Below are 17,018 nucleotides of genomic sequence, written 5' to 3' on the forward strand. Positions count from 1 at the left end.
CAACTCTGGGCAACTACAATGAGCAATGTCAACACAAGTATGTGCGAGCAGTACAGCAGAAATAATAGTTTCAAAACTCACAGTGTGACATACCAATCTTTAAAAGCTATACATATTTTAGCTTGACATAAAATTGATCAAATGTGTGAAAAACAGATGTTTTTAAAGGAAAGGCATTCATGACAGAGGGACCAAATTGCATTTCCCACTTCCATGTATGTTCATACGCCTGCCTTTGTGCTTTGTTTTGTACTTAAAAGACAACAGTATATGCATTTTTGAATAGTTTTGCATGCATTTGACAAGTTGTATTCATGTACACGAGTAGACACACTTTTTGCTCAAAATGATGTTGATTCTAGCTTAATGTCACTTTCTCCTATGACTCAGTTGCAGGTGTGGCTCTTATCGCTTTTTTTACTAATTGTGCAAAACCTCAATGTATCAGATTTTTACCTTGAAGAAGTTAAAGGTGGAAGATCCCTCAATTGTACCATACTCAATGGCTCTTTGCTTCGCCAGATCTTCAAATGACTGGATGGAGGTCGGTGCTTCTTCATTCCCAGATTTCAACATAGCAGCAAAACTGGCTATGTAGGCAGCTACAACAATTATGGTAAACACCCACCAGATGACAGCAATTATACGTGCCGATAGCGATTTTGGGTGAGGCTCTGCACCTGTGAATGGGATTTAGAGCAGATAGCAAGATATCATGCAAATAAACAGTAAACTTTGTATATGTAAACTTTCATTTACATCTTTGAATGGACTAATGTAGGGTTCACAACCCTTTGTAACTACTTTCCAAAAGGGAGAGGGGAAGGATGAGAGCAGAGGTTGTTGGTGTCTTACGTTCATGATGTTCTGGGAATCCTGACCAGACCATGAGACAATGTGGTGGCCAGTTTATGACACTTCGGAGCACTGATCTAAAGCAGTCTCGGAGAGGTGGGCCCATAATTCACAACTCATTGTTTACACCAGATGTTGTAAATCAGCCCTCCAAAATAGTAGCTCCTGTGACACACTGTAGAGTTTGAGAGCAGCTAATCACCATGCTGTGCAAGCTACCTAGTGACTGGCAGCACTGTGGGTGGCTCCCTATCATGCATTCTGTTGGTATGAAGCCATGACTGAAATGGATCAAGGACAGGAAACTGGGACTGAGTTGATGAGGGCGAGGGAGAGTTGAGGCAGCTAGAGCGGGGAAGGCCAAAGCTAGCTTTCACAGGCTACATTTTTAAAAAACTTGAATGCTCCTGCTTCGTTTGTGTGTTCATTTACGCATGCCTGTGTGACTTTATAAGTATGAATATGTGTATGTTTGTGTGCCCCACATATGTGTGTGAGTGGAGGTATGATTGTAATGTGTACGCTCCCGATATCATGTAGGTCTTGTCCCAGTGCTAGTAATTATTTGCATATTCTGAGTGTCCAAGGCAAGATGTTGCCTACCCTTGTTATGATCCACTTGGGTACCATAATGCCTTACTCGCTCGGTTACAGACCGAGCCCCCATCAAAACCAAAAGTTTTAAAGTGACTTTTTAGAAATTATAAATGAATTAAAACAACAGGGCGTTCTGTTCTACAAGTTTGAAGTCAAGTACAGAAAGAATTATGATCATTTTTCAAGGGTTATATCTCGAAACCACGAGTGCCTCAAGCACCCATGGCTCAACAACGAGTTCGGAACAACAAACTCGTTGGTATCACTAATGCCTTTACCAGGAATGCCTTTACAACAATTTTTCATTGTAAAGGCATTCCTGGTAAAGGCATTAGTGATCAGCATGCACAGTTCCAGCATGCTTCCCCCCCTAGCCCCCACCCCTAAAAATTACCCCAACCCCCCAACCCCACAACCACCCCAACCCCCCCACCCCCAAAATTACCACAACCCCAACCCCTTCCCCTAAAACCTAAAGCACCCCAACCCCCCAACCCACCCCTAAAACCTAAACCCTGACCCCCCTGCTTCCCCCTAAACCCTAATCGTCCGAGCCCCCCACCCCCAAAAAACAGCCCCAGTCCCAGCCCAACTTACCTCCTCCTTCACCGCGTCAACTCCCTTCTTCTGTGCCTTACCCACGCATGTATGTGGTTCACACATGCGTGGTTAAGGCACGAAAACCAGGAAGTCGTGGAAAACTAAACCGTTGTTTCGCTTTCGTTTTCCATGACTTTGTGGTTAAGGAGTCGTTGTTTCGGGTGTTTCCCTTTTTCAAGTCCTCCTATCGTCTTAATTTTTTTACAAAGTCAGAAATATCATCTTTTAAGACATAGAAAAAGCATTATTGCTGCAAAATATTGAAGGTAGAAAACTCTTCAAAACAATTATTTAGAACACCAGGCTCACAGCTCTATAGCTATGTTGTACCCTCATCAGATTTGGAGACAATTAACGTAATAAAGCGTTGCACCTCACCAGCAGCAGGAGCTGCAAAACTTTTATAGTGAAAACATAATAAACCCTGTTTATTATGTTTTTACTATAAAGGTGGGCGGGGCTACGGGCGTCTCGGGCTGGCCAAACATACATGCGCAATAGGGTCTCTCCAACTCTGCACTGCGTTGCCAGGTTGGAGAGACCAGGCAGAGGCTCCCAGTTGTACTTGTTCTTTCCGGTGCTTAGCACCAGCATTTATTTCGAGGGCCCTTGCATATTCTTCTGCCTCAAGCATTTGCTGCGAGCAAAAGACACATATGGGAAAGACGGAAAAAGAAAAAAGAAAAAGTGTCACAATGGAAGAAAGCAGAAAGCTGCAAAAGTGAGCTAAAGGGGCAGGAAGTGGCTTTAATTGGATTGAAGAGGCCCGAGATGGCTTCAGGATTATGCTGCCTCAGTATTCCGTGTTTCCACATTTAATTGTGGCAGCCACGTGTTTTTAGAGGCAGGCTTTGGGCACGGCATATTTTTATTTACAAATTAAGGACTGCTGGGAGCACCATGGCTGGGAGCTCTCAGCCAATCCTCACACTGCTTTGAGCAGCGTCAAGATTGGCTGCAGGGCAGGCTAGGAGCCTGTGCCTGCAACGATGGAGGAGAGCGGATGGAGCGGCGTAGCGCGCCGTGGATAAAGGTATGTTATGCTTTTATTTATTTTTGCCCCCCCAAAACCCCAATCATGCGCCACCCCACCCCTTTTTCCCTTCCGTGAGCTGCTCCTGCAACTTAATGCATCTTTACAGTTTGTCAGATCTCCAGCTGTGCCAATCGAACGTTCCTGCTACTTCATTTAGAGATGGGATACATCAGGCTTACACTGAAAGAGGTTTAGCTGGCTCTGAAAGCTTAAACCGCTCTACTGTCATCCCGTCTTCCACTGGCTGTTCAGATCATAGTAATTGTCGCTCCTCCATATTTATGGCAGTGTAACTATCACTACATTTCTCTACTTGTGACGACCATGCAAGGTGTGCAAGTTATTGCACAATTTCAATTATATATGTGTATTAATATTAGTTATTCCACATTTAAATTCATCTATGTGAATTACTACTACAATTACTACTACAATTGAAACCAAATCATTATGGTGTGTTTTAATATTTTTCCTGGCTTATGCTAAAGTAGGCCTCAGTTAGGGATTGACTTCATATTTCTTAAAATGACTGCTCTAGTTTGATGTTTATTGTGTATTTATATTTATCTCTTGACACCACAAGCAGAAAGATGTGCACTGTAATTGTATGAAATATTGTTCTCAAAGAACTCGCTGCAGGAACCCTTTTGCCAATTTCCAAGGCTTTTTTTACTGGACACTGCATTGCATTTATTTGTGATTGTTTTCTGTTGTTTATTAAACCAGTTTGTCCTGACTCATTTGGGTGAGCTTAGGTCAAAAGGAGCAAGTAAATATTCATGTATTAAGTTAGTGTTATGGTGGTAGGGTTATATGAAGTTTTAGAATATTGCAAAATGATTTGGTGTAATTGTTCTACTTTTGCTCATACCATGCTGACTATGCAGTTTCCACCAATTCTTTGTGCTAAAAGTAGCTATGTAAACCCCTTGAATTTGGGAGTCATCCAGAGAGACTTTGAGCGTGCACTAGGGATTGTGCCCAAATATATATATATATATAATTATATATATATATATTATTTTTATTGAGTTTTTCCATGTAGACAGAAAACAATAGCATGTTAACGATGCATCGATAGTACAGGTTGTGCAAATTACCTGCCACGATAAGAAAACAACCCCCATTCCCTGGAAATGCTGCTCATACAGGTGCAGTCTTCACAGTATAAACGAATGATACAATTCCCATGATCATAGGGTGAATCTTGAAGTAATCGAAAAACAACAGGGAGGAATATTCAAACATACAGAGCTTCAGGCGAGTGCCTTAAACAGGATACTGAGCCTCACCACAGTCTAACAGACTCCTGTACATTTTCTTGCTGCACGGATTGTTACAGATTGGCTACACATTTGAGACAGACTATTTTTCTGATTTTGCCTATAATTGCATTATTTCTGTAACTGAGTGTCTTTGTGGCAATTAATTTCTATGTATTTTAGCTGTATTTGCATTTTTCTGTATTGCACTTTACATTTTAATAAACCTTCAGGGTTTTCCTAAATTTCTGAACTCAAACTCTCTTTTTGAGCCAATTCTTTCTTATTGATTGTATTTTGAAATGCTGTTTTCAGTCTTGTCTCTAGGGGCACATTACCTCATAGATTGTGAGGTCTATTTTGACCCCGTCCCAGCAATCTAAGCAGCACTATCTGCGTGGCATCATAGTTGAAGAAATCAAACAATGACCCTTACACACAAAGAGAAACGTCCCTGCCCATGAGGGCAATTGTTTTTTTTCAAAAACAACCTCTCTTATTTGGGAGGCTATTATATTACTTAAGAAAAAAACCTTTGCTGAGTCTTTCAAGGTCCAGTTCCTTCAATGGAGTCGCCAAACTGGTGGCCGCACTGAAGGCACAGAGATCTCCAGCTGCCTAGCAGAGATCTGTAAATTTGGCAGGCCGTGCTACATCATGTGGAGTCCTCCCTTGACATCGCAGCAAAGTGGTCCAACCAGCATTGTGTAAATGACTTTATTCGTCTGGTGCTATCAACATCTAATCATGATAGCAGCTACAAATAATTGCCAATAAACCAAATTTAATGATAGTCTATTTAGCAAAACTGGATGGCGGAAAATTGAGTTAGATCTGCCAGGGTTTGATCCCATGAACAGCAGGTCACACCATATGTTAGCAATGGAATATTAACACGTTGAGCATTCTTGTTGGTTCTTTCCATCACCTAGTGCCACATGCATGATGGCCCTGTAGCTTGCAAAAACAGAGTGTTAAACACAAATACAAAAACAACCTGAGGGTTGTCTAAACATACTCCTTGAAATAGATAGCCACTTGCAATGCTACCAGATGGCCATACCCTGTTTAAACTTCCTCTTCATGCATCTTTTAACTATATGATAGCCAGTCCCCGGACAATTCTTTAACTATTCACATCCCAAATCAATAACCCACTCAGGTCTCACCTTGCAGGGTCAGAGCTCCAGCTCCAAACCAAAGGCTGTTCAGGAAGGTGAATTTCTTCTTCTCGGCTGGAGGCTCAATCCACTCACAGGGGCTCAGCCTGAGGAACGAAGAGTACATTTTTTAAAACAGTGGTGTGTAAAAAAAAGCCACCACCGAGCACTTGCAAATGCTGGATTAAAGGGGGTCTAGAACATTTCTTATTTTGCCAAAAAAGTTGATCTAAGGAACCGGATGATGGACATGGCTCTTCTCTTTCTAGAGTTCTGGATTTTTCAGTTCTGACTTTAAGTGTGCATTGTTACCTCCTGTTATGCCCCTGTAATTTAAATTCAGATAGTCACACTCTCTTTTGGTGTAAGTCACCACTAAGAAGTAAAAGCATATTGATAAAAAGTACGCAAAATATATATTTCCTTTTCCCCTGTAGACACTCTTATTCTATGTAAAAAAAATCATGTTCTATAAACAAACAATGTTATGTGGTTTAAATTGGAAAATTATGAAATGTGGCCAATCTTTGGAACTTCGAGGCTCCTACATAGGGAGCTACAAGACATTCCGTCCTTTGTTTTCCCTGTGGTTAAAGGAGCATTTTCTCCATAGCAAACTCCTGTCCACTCTTTTTGTCTTTCTTCTAGATGAAGCCAGCAAGTTCATAAAATGAAAAACAATAGTTCAGGGTGAGAGGTGGTAGGTCCCTATTTCTCCCTAACTTGCACTGATGCCACATTTAGATATCATTATAAGTACTTTTTTAATCATAGCCAGAGGGAGGAACCTCAGTGCTTCCATAGCTGTGTCATAGATAGAAGGAAAAGCAAGACCGCAGCTATTGAATGGCGCTGATATTGATCGAGAAGGTTGCAAGCACTAATATTTTACTTCATAAACACTGATCATTGGCAGAAGCAATAAAATGAGAACCACGTTTGCAATGTCAAAATAATAACAGTTCTTGCTGATAGTGTAAACTGGGCTTTGACAGTCAGAGCTTCAATTGACCACACACCCAACACCAACAGAGCCTCATTAGATACATGTTACATAATTGGCTAATTCTTGGCATATAAAGTTATACTCATGCTTGCCCCTGCACCAACAGTACACATTTGATACAACTCCTGGCACCGTCATACTCTCGACAACCATCCAAGTGTTATAGTTATTGCTGTGATGTCTGCTGGTTATATAGTTTGGAAAAAACCCTTTAAAGAGTACAAAATGTGTGGATTTCAAAATCAAAACCCACACGATTTGTACCCATGAGTTTGTTTTTTTAACTCTATGATGAAAGACAGTACTGATGTAAACTCACCTAATCGCTGATACCCATTTTGAACTTACCCCTTACATTTCCTCTGATACCACACACCAGTAAAATAAGTTACATATTAAGTCCAATCTGTGGTACCAAAGAGAGTGAGTGTCTTATGATAGCTATAGGACCCCACATTTATATACATTTTCCAGACAGGAGATGTGGATCCACTGTCTTGCGCTTCAAAAATAAATTTGATTTGGTACTTTCTCAAGCCTAATTTCCTGGCTGCTCTCCTAACACAAATGATGTGATCCAAGCAGGAATTTTCAAAATGCAGCCATTATAAAGTGTGTGTTGTATGCACCTGGCTGCTATGACCTTCTTGAATCAGTAATAAGAAAGAAACAAGATGGCAGGGCCTGCCTATAAACTTCCTCAACTTGAACAACAAAACTGCAGTCCCAATCCTCAACCCTACCATATATGAAAATGCAGTGCACAAAAAGAACTAATCAGCTGCCTTTTGCTAACAAAACTTTCATAGAATTCCTAATGGTAGTCCTGTCTCCATCCTCCTCACTTGAGTATCTGGGTCTCTAGGCCCAGGAACAGGAATACAAGCAATACACTTACACTGCCTGGGGAAGCTATCCTCTCACTCCATCTTGTGCCATGCTAGACCAAGAACATTCTAAGTGGAACTCACTGGAAACACTATTCAGACTCACACAGCATGCAGAGGCCTGCTACATGTGCCACTCACACACTTCACCTAAACACCCTCAACATACACATGGAATGTTGGTTCTGAGTTGTACAAAACAGCATAACTTTACAAAAGAGGGGTCAGTAGGCTTCACTCTCACTGACTAAAAAAGGAAATCAATGGATCCGAGACAAGTACCTCTAGTTGGTTGATGGCAAGAGGCAATTTTGTGCATTTTGATACTAAACATCATGTATCACACCAAACAATCAATCAATCAACTAGAAAGAGCATACACATAATATTGCCAATTAAATTAATATATTTGCCAATAGAAATGTACATCTGAAAAAAATGCAAAGTAGATTTAAAGCAGAAGAATGGAGATATTAGTCAAAGTAGTATAATTTACACCTAATCAAAAAAGAATATACAAATCAGTTTCTGTACCATTTTTGCTGCATGCTCTGTTTGTTGCATTAATACAGACAATATATTATTAAAATGTTTCCATTTATTGTTTAACTATACTGAAAGTGTTTTTAGTGATGGTGCATTTATCATATAAATATAAAAAAGACGCGGAAGGAGTAATCACCTGGCAACGATGTAGAGACAGAGGCAAGTCACAAAGTAGGCCACAAACACACCAATCCATGTTTCGGCACTGAAAGGTCGCAGGAAGTGGAAAAGGAAGGACTCCTGAGCAGTGGAGTCCTTCTTCAGGAGGATGCTAATCCCAGTCTGCATGAAGGGCTTTGTGAAGTCGACGACCTCCTCACGGGCTGCGGTTATCGTGAGCGGGGCCATTGCCAAATCTGCTTCCTGTGTGTGCAACCAGATGGTAATTAAGGGCAGAGTGCATGGTTGGTTGATTGGCAATTAACACAGGTTAACGTTTTCCTCTGTTTAATTCTAGATGTGCCTACATCATGATACCAATGCTTAGTTTAATAGTTTTACTATCTCTTACAATTGTCTCTTTGCTACATAACAAACATTATAAGTAGATAGGTGATACAGCAAACCTTGCGAGCTGAGTCAACTATTGGAGCTTGATCTTGAATTCCTATGAAAGTATGAAATTGATGACATTGTGATTTAAACAGTGGTTGAAGTGGGTGGGATCGGAGGGACATGGCGTGCCCCTACTTTTCTTATTTATCAGAAACCATTCCCTTACTTCTTGTAAAAAGGCAATTGCCCCGGGACGGTTAATTCCTACATCATAAATGCTTTAGCTGAAGTGTCATGCAGTGAGTCTCCTCTGCTGTGAAACAGAAGCAGGACAGACAGCTAAACAAACCTTTCTGCCAGGGTGCCTGGTTTCCTGAAAGAAATGCATATGTGCCCAACGAGTTAATCTGCAAATATATAGGGTAATCTGCAAATGTAGAGGACGCTTGGAAGCCGGTACTGGTGTTAATTGATCGGACTACTCAAAGCTTTGCAGTGTCATATATGTCTTTCTGAGTGGTAATGCAAAAAATTAACAACTGAGCTGTGAAGTGCATGTTTTTAATTGAAATTGTATTTACATAGAGTTTACTATTCCTGACCAGGTGTTGAAGGGACAGTTATGTAAAATAAATTGCATTAGGTTCAGCCTTGGTATTTCCAAAATTTATATTTTAGAAGCACAATTTTATCTTTTTTGTGTATTTTGCAGCAGTCTACATTATACTGTGCATAATGCAAGTTTAATAGAATGACTCACATATTCATGCAGGCTCTGACCTCCTAGCACAAAAAATACCGAAGTCATTATTCTCCACTGCACCAACGAAGATTCTGTGTCCCTCCGGTTACACACAGACCTCTGCAGCGCATTAACTAATAGAGGTTTCCTAATATAATATAATGCATTTCCCAGTGAGTAACAACTTTTAACATTTATTTTTCATTTAAGTTGCGTGCTATGTTATATGTAGCTACCTGATGGTAAAAGATAAAAAAACTTACAGAACGTTTCTTTTTTTAGCCACACCTTTGACCCTGCCCCCATACTCTAAGATCTTCATTGGGTCTGTCCTTATGGTGCAAGCTCCTCTCATTGTTCCTCCTTATGTTCCAGTCTTCAAGTTTAACTGTTCCCCCCTAGCAGCACAGAATGCTGGTGTGCACTGCTGGAGAGGAGAGCTCAAGCCTAACAAGAAAGAAGAACTCTGCATTGGCTCCTGGTCAGGGGCCGAACTCTGCTCGAACTGGGAGATTTGACGATTTTATCCATCGAAAACCAGGACCCAATGTATCTGACCAACATGATCTTCTTGTACTCTCCAGTGCGGAAACTAAGAAATAAGGATACAATTAATTAATGTATTTTCTGTGTACAAATCCTGTCACAAAGTACAGCTGTCTCCGTTCTGGGTCCATCTTTTTGGAATTCCCTGCCTCAAGACTTTCACTTTAATGCCGTTAAAAGATCTCTTTAGGCTCACCTGTTTTAGGTAGAGTTAGAAATTGCGTCTCTAGTTTGCAGAGGTATTCCTCTGTCCAAGGAGAGACCGCAATCCTAGTCAGTTTAAGTCAGATAAATTAACCTGTGCTCACCCTCTGGTGGCTTGGTACAGAGCAGGAAGGCTTAACTTAGAAGGCAATGTGTAAAGTATTTGGCAACACACACAGTAACACAATGAAAGCACCACAAAAAGACTCCACATTGGTTTATGAAAATAGAGAAAATCTATATAGGTAAATCAAGATCAAAACGACAAAAATGATCTAATCAGTATAAGTCGAATTAATTACTGAAATCCTGTGCTACTTAGCCACTTGCGTGGTTCAAACGATGCAGGTATTTTTAAATAGGAGTGTGCTTCTTCTACATAGTTTACAGTATTATCTTTGGTCATGCTCTGCCCTCTAGAGCGACTGGGTGTTGCAATGTCAGTCAAATTTCTCTTCCAGAGTGGCGGGGATAAATGTGGCTATGGCTGCGAAGAAGCAATAGAACTGTAAGTTCGAGTCACTTTCGAAGCGCGTTGAGGTGCAGTGTCATGCAGCGAGCAAGGGCCGTGAGCGTGAGCAAAACAGGGAGTTCCTTTGAGACAGCCCTACCCCGAGCCCAATGTGTCTGCTAAACTGTTTGTTGTTACTGTGAAGAGTGTGGTGCCCCCGAGGAGTCTCTCAGATGAGAAGGTGGCTTCCCAGGGGAGCAGTGGACCAGGGCATACCATGCTGCAGGAGTTCTTGAAGCAGGCCTAGCACGGTAACTTTCAGAACGAGATGCAGATCCTGGTTGAGGTGGGGAAAGGTCTTTATTGTCCCTGAGGCCTTATGAATAACAGGGGCAAGCCAGCATGCACTTGGACTCACTCTGGGTGCAGTCTGTAGTTCCTCCTGGCAGGGTAGAAGTTAGCAGGCATCAGGGCTGTGCAATAAAGCAGGGTAGCGGTTCCTTGGAGCAGTCAGTCACAGCAGTGGGGCAATCCTTTCAGCATTCAGCCTCTGCTCCAGCAGAGATTCTTCTTGGTCCAGAAGGGATCTGATTTTTGGGGGTCAGAGACCCAGTACTTGCACTAAAAAGTGCCTTTGATGTGAGGGGGGTGACTTCAAAAGGTTTCCCTGAAGTTCACAGGTCCCCCTTTCAGGCCAGCCCTGGCTGTAGGCTATCAGTGGGAGGTAATCAGCCCATTTGTGTGGGCTCTGGTCACTACTCTTTGAAGTGTAAGTGTGAGCTCTTCCCAAACTCTTCTCAAGGAAGACCCATCAGTATGCAGATGAATGCAGATGCAGGTGAGTACCCTGTGTTGTGGGTGTCTGGAGGGAATGCACAAGTGTACATTTCACCTAGTCCAGGTCAGATATATATTGGAGACAGGATGTAGTCACACAGTGCAGTAAGGGCAGAGAAATTCCCACTTTCTAAAAGTGGCATTTCAAAAGTAGTAAAAATAAATCTGACTTTACCAAGAAAGAGGGTTTATTAGTAACTTTCCAATTATACAAAACCTGATACAGCTACTCCTCTTTGATCAGGAATTACAACTCAAAAGTATTTTACGGCATTCCCAATGCTGGCCTATGAGAGGGGCAGGCCTCACAGTAATGAAAAACAACTTTGGGAGTTTTTGATTACCAGGACATTTCAAACTTAAACAGTACATGGCATGCGGCCTTGTGTGCTACCTAGGGCCTACCTTAGGGGTGACTGTAAGTAGGAAAAGGGGGAGTTTAGGGCCTGGCAAGAGGTTTTAAATGCCAATTTGAGGTGGCAATGAAACTGTACACAAGCTCTGCAGTGGATGGCCTGAGTCCTGTTTACAGGACCAATTACGTGGGTTTCACAATCAGTGATGCAGGCCCACTAGTAGCATTTAATTTACAGGCCCTGGGTATATGGTCACTACTTTACAAGGCACTTACAGGTAAATTAAATATGCCAATTGTGGATACAACAATGTAACCAGGTTTAGGCACTGGTTAGGAGTGGTAAAGTGCTCAGAGTCCCAAGGCCAAAAGAAGTTACAACAAAACAGGAGGTAAAGGCAAACAGTCTGGGGGTAAGACTACCCGACGGATGCCAGGTCTAACAGGTAGCATCATAATAGCCCCCCCTAATCAACCATTGTTAGAAATTGGGTCTTTGGTTGGCAGTCAGGTTACCCCTTGTCCAAGCAAGGACCCTCACTCTAGTCAGGGTGAGTCAGACACAATTCAAACTATCCTCTGCCCAGCCTCTGGTAGCTTGGCACTGAGCAGTCAGGCATAACTAAGAAGGCAATGTGTAAAGTATTTGTGCAATAAATCATGCAATAACATACTATAACACCCCAAAAACACACCACACAGGTTTAGAAAAATATAGAATATTTATCTGTTTAAAATAAGGTCTTAAATGATCAAGGTTTGATAAGTACAAGTTGAAATATCACTTTTGTAATGATAAATAGGGTCTTTAGTTCTTAAAAAGCAGTAAGTGTCTCTTGCAAGCACAAAGTACCTGGTTTGTGTCTAAATTATCCACACGCAACCGCAGAGGAGGAGATACGAGGAAAATGGGGAGGTGTGCGTTGGTTTCTACGGGCGCACACAGACAATGCGTAAATGTTTTTTCACGCAACAAGGGCTTTGCGTTGATTTCCTGCACGCAGACTTGGATCCTCTTTGGGTTGCGGGGTATTTGGATGCCCTGGGGACGATGCAGAGAAATCCTGGGTGTGCAGGGCGAAGTCACAGGAGCTGTGTCGATCCGGTGGACTATGCAGGGAAATTTCTGTTGCACGGCAGGTGCTGCGTCAATGCCTCTCTCAGGAAGTCGGGCTGCATCGTTCTGGCTTCGCTATGCCTCTATCCAGTGGGCCGTGCGTCGAAGTTCTGGTCACAATGCTGGTGCTGCGTCGATCTCCCCTCAAGGAGCTGGGCTGCGTTGTTCCGGTTCGGTGTTGCTGTGATTTTCTCACTTCAGGTCAGGCTGTGCGTCAATTCCAGCAGGCTGTGCGTCGATTGTTGCAGCACAAGGAGTTCTTTGCAGAGATTAAGGCCCTCATTACAACCTTGGCGGTAAATGCCACCTACTGCTGTGCTGACGGCCGCCAACATACCGTAACCACGGCGGTATACCCACACAGAGAAATCCGCCACTATAGAGACACCACACAAGTCCACCAGACCAAAGGTCAGTGATAAAATGGCGGTACCAAAACCCACACTGTTACGCCAACAGGAATACGTCCACAGTATCAGGACCCATGAATCACTGCGGTCTTTCAACCGCGGTAAACCATTGGCGGTACACACCACTGCGTTCAAAATGCACACACACACTTACAAAACTACACCACATTGGACAATTCAAACTACACATACCTGACACACATACACACACCACACCCACACACTCAAACTACTATAAAACACACACCCACATTACCCACAACCCTTTCAATGAAAAAAAAGAATGCGAACAGAGAGAGAGACAAGCCAGGAGCACCCACTCAATCTGAGCCACAGAACACCATCACCCATACACCATTCACGCACCTCATAGCACACACCACAACACACCACCCTACACATCCAAACACATTCCACTCACACTACATCCATGGCATCCCAAAGACACCCCAGGTTTTCAGAGGAGGAGCTAAGGATCATGGTGGAGGAAATCATCCGGATAGAGCTACAGCTATTCAGATCACAGGTGCAGCAGACGTCCATAGCAAGGAAGATGGAGCTATGGCGGAGAATAGTGGACAGGGTCAACGCCGTGGGACAGCACCCAAGAACAAGGGATGACATCAGGAAGAGGTGGAACGACCTTCGGGGAAAGGTACGTTTAGTGGTTGCAAGACGCCAGGTAGCCGTACAGAGGACTGGTGGTGGACCACCACCCTCTACCCCACAACTAACAACATGGGAGGAACAAGTCTTGGCAATAATGTATCCTGAGGGCCTCGCAGGAGTAGCAGGAGGACTGGACTCTGGTAAGTCAAATCTTTACTACTATATCCCCCACCCTACCTGCCTGCCATCACAAACTCCTACCCCTACCCTCACCCCATCACTCCACCACCTCACAAATACCCCACTATCACAACCCACCCAGCCCAATACTAAACCCTGCATGTAACACCTATGCATGGACACCCATCACAGACCTGCATGGACACCCATCACTAAAGCATGGCCATTAGAGAGAATCACTTAGCCAACAGAATCACCACGCACACAAGGCAAAGCTGACAGGGCAATCATGACCATACAGGGAAACACATCCATGCACAAGATGGCACACACAGATGCAATAACACTGCATTTCCATCCCCACAGGACCCCACTCAGTGTCACCGGAGAGGAGGTGACACCAACATCCAGTCCCCCCACAGAAGAGGCCCACAGTGATGACAGCAGCTCTGCACGGCTGGATCACGATGACCAACCTGGCCCATCAGGGACCTCTGGACAGTCGGTTACCCTGCCACAGTCCCATACCACCACAGAGCCTCCCCCCTCAGGAAACACCACCACAGCACCCACCCAGCTGGCCCATACCACTGTCCCCAGGACACGTCAGTCAGCTGTGTGTCCACCACTACAGGCAGCCCAGGCAACCCCCACAGACCCAAGAAAATCAGGGACCTGGGGACAGTGGCAGTGGGCAGTGGGCACATGGTTCAGGGGACAGGGGACAGGGGCACAGGACAACAGGGAAGCTGGGAGGACTGCTGTGCAACAGGGGGAGGACAGGCCCAGGGAACCCACTCTCCGTGAGGCACTTGCAGGGATCCTGGGAGCATACCAACATTCCCAGGAGACCTTGGGCCAGATACCGGCCAAGTTGCAGGAGACCCAGTGGCTGCAGTAGGGACAGTACCTGGGTATCAGGGAGGACCTCAAAGACATCCACACCATCCTGGTCATCATTACAGTGGTGCTGGCTGACATGGCACACCGTGAGGGAGGCAGTGGCACAACAACGGGCCCCTGACACTAGCCACACCGATGAAGAGCCTTATACCTCCGCCGGCGCTAGTTGACAGGGGGCCCCGACACTGGAACAACAGGCCACCAGCACCACACCTCCTGCAGAAGGAGAACCACCCCACAAACGGTCCCTGCGATCCAGGCAGAAGCCAGAAAACATTGCCAAGACCCCCACCAGGAAATAAGACTCTCCAGATTGTCACCCTTCTGTCCCACTCTGTCACCCTGTCCACCTTGAACTGCCATTGCTCCACTTCCTATGCGCCCTTGGACAATGCACCTGTGATACCAAGAGACTGGACTCTAAATGGACATTCCTCCACCATCACCCCAGCACACTGCACATCCCCCACTTATTAGCACTCAAATAAACACCCTTGAAACAAATACAATTCTGGAGTCTGTCAATTGATTGAAATATGTATTATTACAACATTCTGAAAAAAATTGCCATTCTTATGTACAGTAATTTATACATTGGTATGACCTGTAGTGGGCAGCAGTAAACAGACCAGGAGCCAGAGTGGGGCACAGAGATCTGAAAATAGCGATGCCAAAAGGTACAGAAAGTGGCCATAGACATAGAGAAATCATGCTGCCATGTACAATGTCCAACAGAAAACTGAAAAGAAAAGTGAAGTTACAGTGTCTTACCTGTGTGTCACTAGAAGTACTGCTGTATGATATTACTTCTGTTGTCCACATCTTCTTCCTCTGCCTCCTCTTCCTCACTGTCCACAGGCTCCACTGCTGCCACAAGACCATCTCCAGGCTCATCCTCCTGTAGAAAAGGCACCTGGCGTCTCAAGGCCAGGTTGTGCAACATGCAACGATGATCTGGCACACCTTCTTGGGTGAGTAGTACAGAGATCCACCTGTCAGATGGAGGCACCGGAACCTGGACTTAAGGAGGCCGAAGGTTCTCTCAATAATCCTCCTTGTTCTCCCATGTGCCTCATTGTAACGTTCCTTTGCCCATGTCCTGGGATTCCTCACTGGGGTCAGTAGCCATGAAAGGTTGGGGTAACCAGAGTCAGCTGAAAATATCGAGGGACAACTGTTAGACACACACTAACCCTTAGGGACAACCCCATACCCAGACACCAACATGTACTGGGTGGGGACCTTGGGCTCACCTATCAGCCACACCCGGTGCCTCTGGAGTTGAGCCATCACATATGGGATGCTGCTATTCCCAAAGATAAAGGCGTCATGCACAGAGCCAGAATACTTGGCATTCACATGGGAGATGTACTGGTCAGCCAAACACACCATCTGCACATTCATAGAGTGATAGCTTTTTCTATTCCTGAACACCTATTCGTTTCTCCGGGGGGGCGGGACAAATGCTACATGTGTACCATCAATGGCACCAATGATGTTGGGGATATGTCCCAGGGCATAAAAGTCAGCTTTCACTGTGGCCAAATCCTCCACCTGGGGGAATACGATGTAGCTGCGCATGTGTTTCAGCAGGGCAGACAACACTCTGGTCAACACGTTGGAGAACATTGGCTGAGACATCATTGATGCTATGGCCACTGTTGTTTGGAAGGAGCCACTTGCCAGGAAATGGAGCACTGACAGGACCTGCACGAGAGGGGGGATACCTGTGGGCTGGGGGATAGCTGACATCAGGTCCGGCTCCAATTAGGCACACAGTTCTTGGATTGTGGCCCGATCAAGTCTGTATGTTAGGTTAATGTGTCTGTCCTCCATTGTCACAAGGTCCACCAGGGGTCTGTACACTGGAGCATGTCTCCATCTCATATTCATCCTCAGCGGTTGAAGCTTAGGGAGGAAAATGGTGAGCAGAGGGTCATATTCACACATCATTTGCAATAATGATGCATCTCTTGATTTACAGAACCAGTATGTGAATCCGAGAGTCAGTTGATGTGCCAATGTCTGCTGTGATGCAGTTAGGTGCCATCGCCTGTGCCCCCCTGAAATGGCGGCTGCCTGACCTTTGAGGAGGGACAAGTGGAAATGAGGTAATTCCTTTTGCATAGTGCGCCGTTGCGGTAGGCGGTCGATGACCACTGCGCAACTTCGCATTGGTTATCATTTGGCCCTATGGGTTCCAGGAGCCAATGGCGATGT

General features: G+C 44.4%; 1 protein-coding gene across 1 annotated transcript in view; it reads right to left on the bottom strand.

Moving 5' to 3' along the window:
• Positions 1-17,018, bottom strand: part of LOC138300996 (glutamate receptor U1-like) — a 229,767-nt gene that overhangs the window by 16,972 nt on the left and 195,777 nt on the right. Inside the window, exons 7-9 of the mRNA XM_069240982.1 lie at positions 8,086-8,312; positions 5,520-5,617; positions 457-680 (exon numbers count right to left, since the gene is read on the bottom strand). Coding sequence (XP_069097083.1) covers positions 457-680; positions 5,520-5,617; positions 8,086-8,312 — 549 coding nt within the window. The remainder of the gene's footprint in view (positions 1-456; positions 681-5,519; positions 5,618-8,085; positions 8,313-17,018) is intronic.

This window comes from Pleurodeles waltl, chromosome 6 (assembly GCF_031143425.1).
Source record: "Pleurodeles waltl isolate 20211129_DDA chromosome 6, aPleWal1.hap1.20221129, whole genome shotgun sequence".
In the NCBI taxonomy this organism is placed as follows: domain Eukaryota; kingdom Metazoa; phylum Chordata; class Amphibia; order Caudata; family Salamandridae; genus Pleurodeles; species Pleurodeles waltl.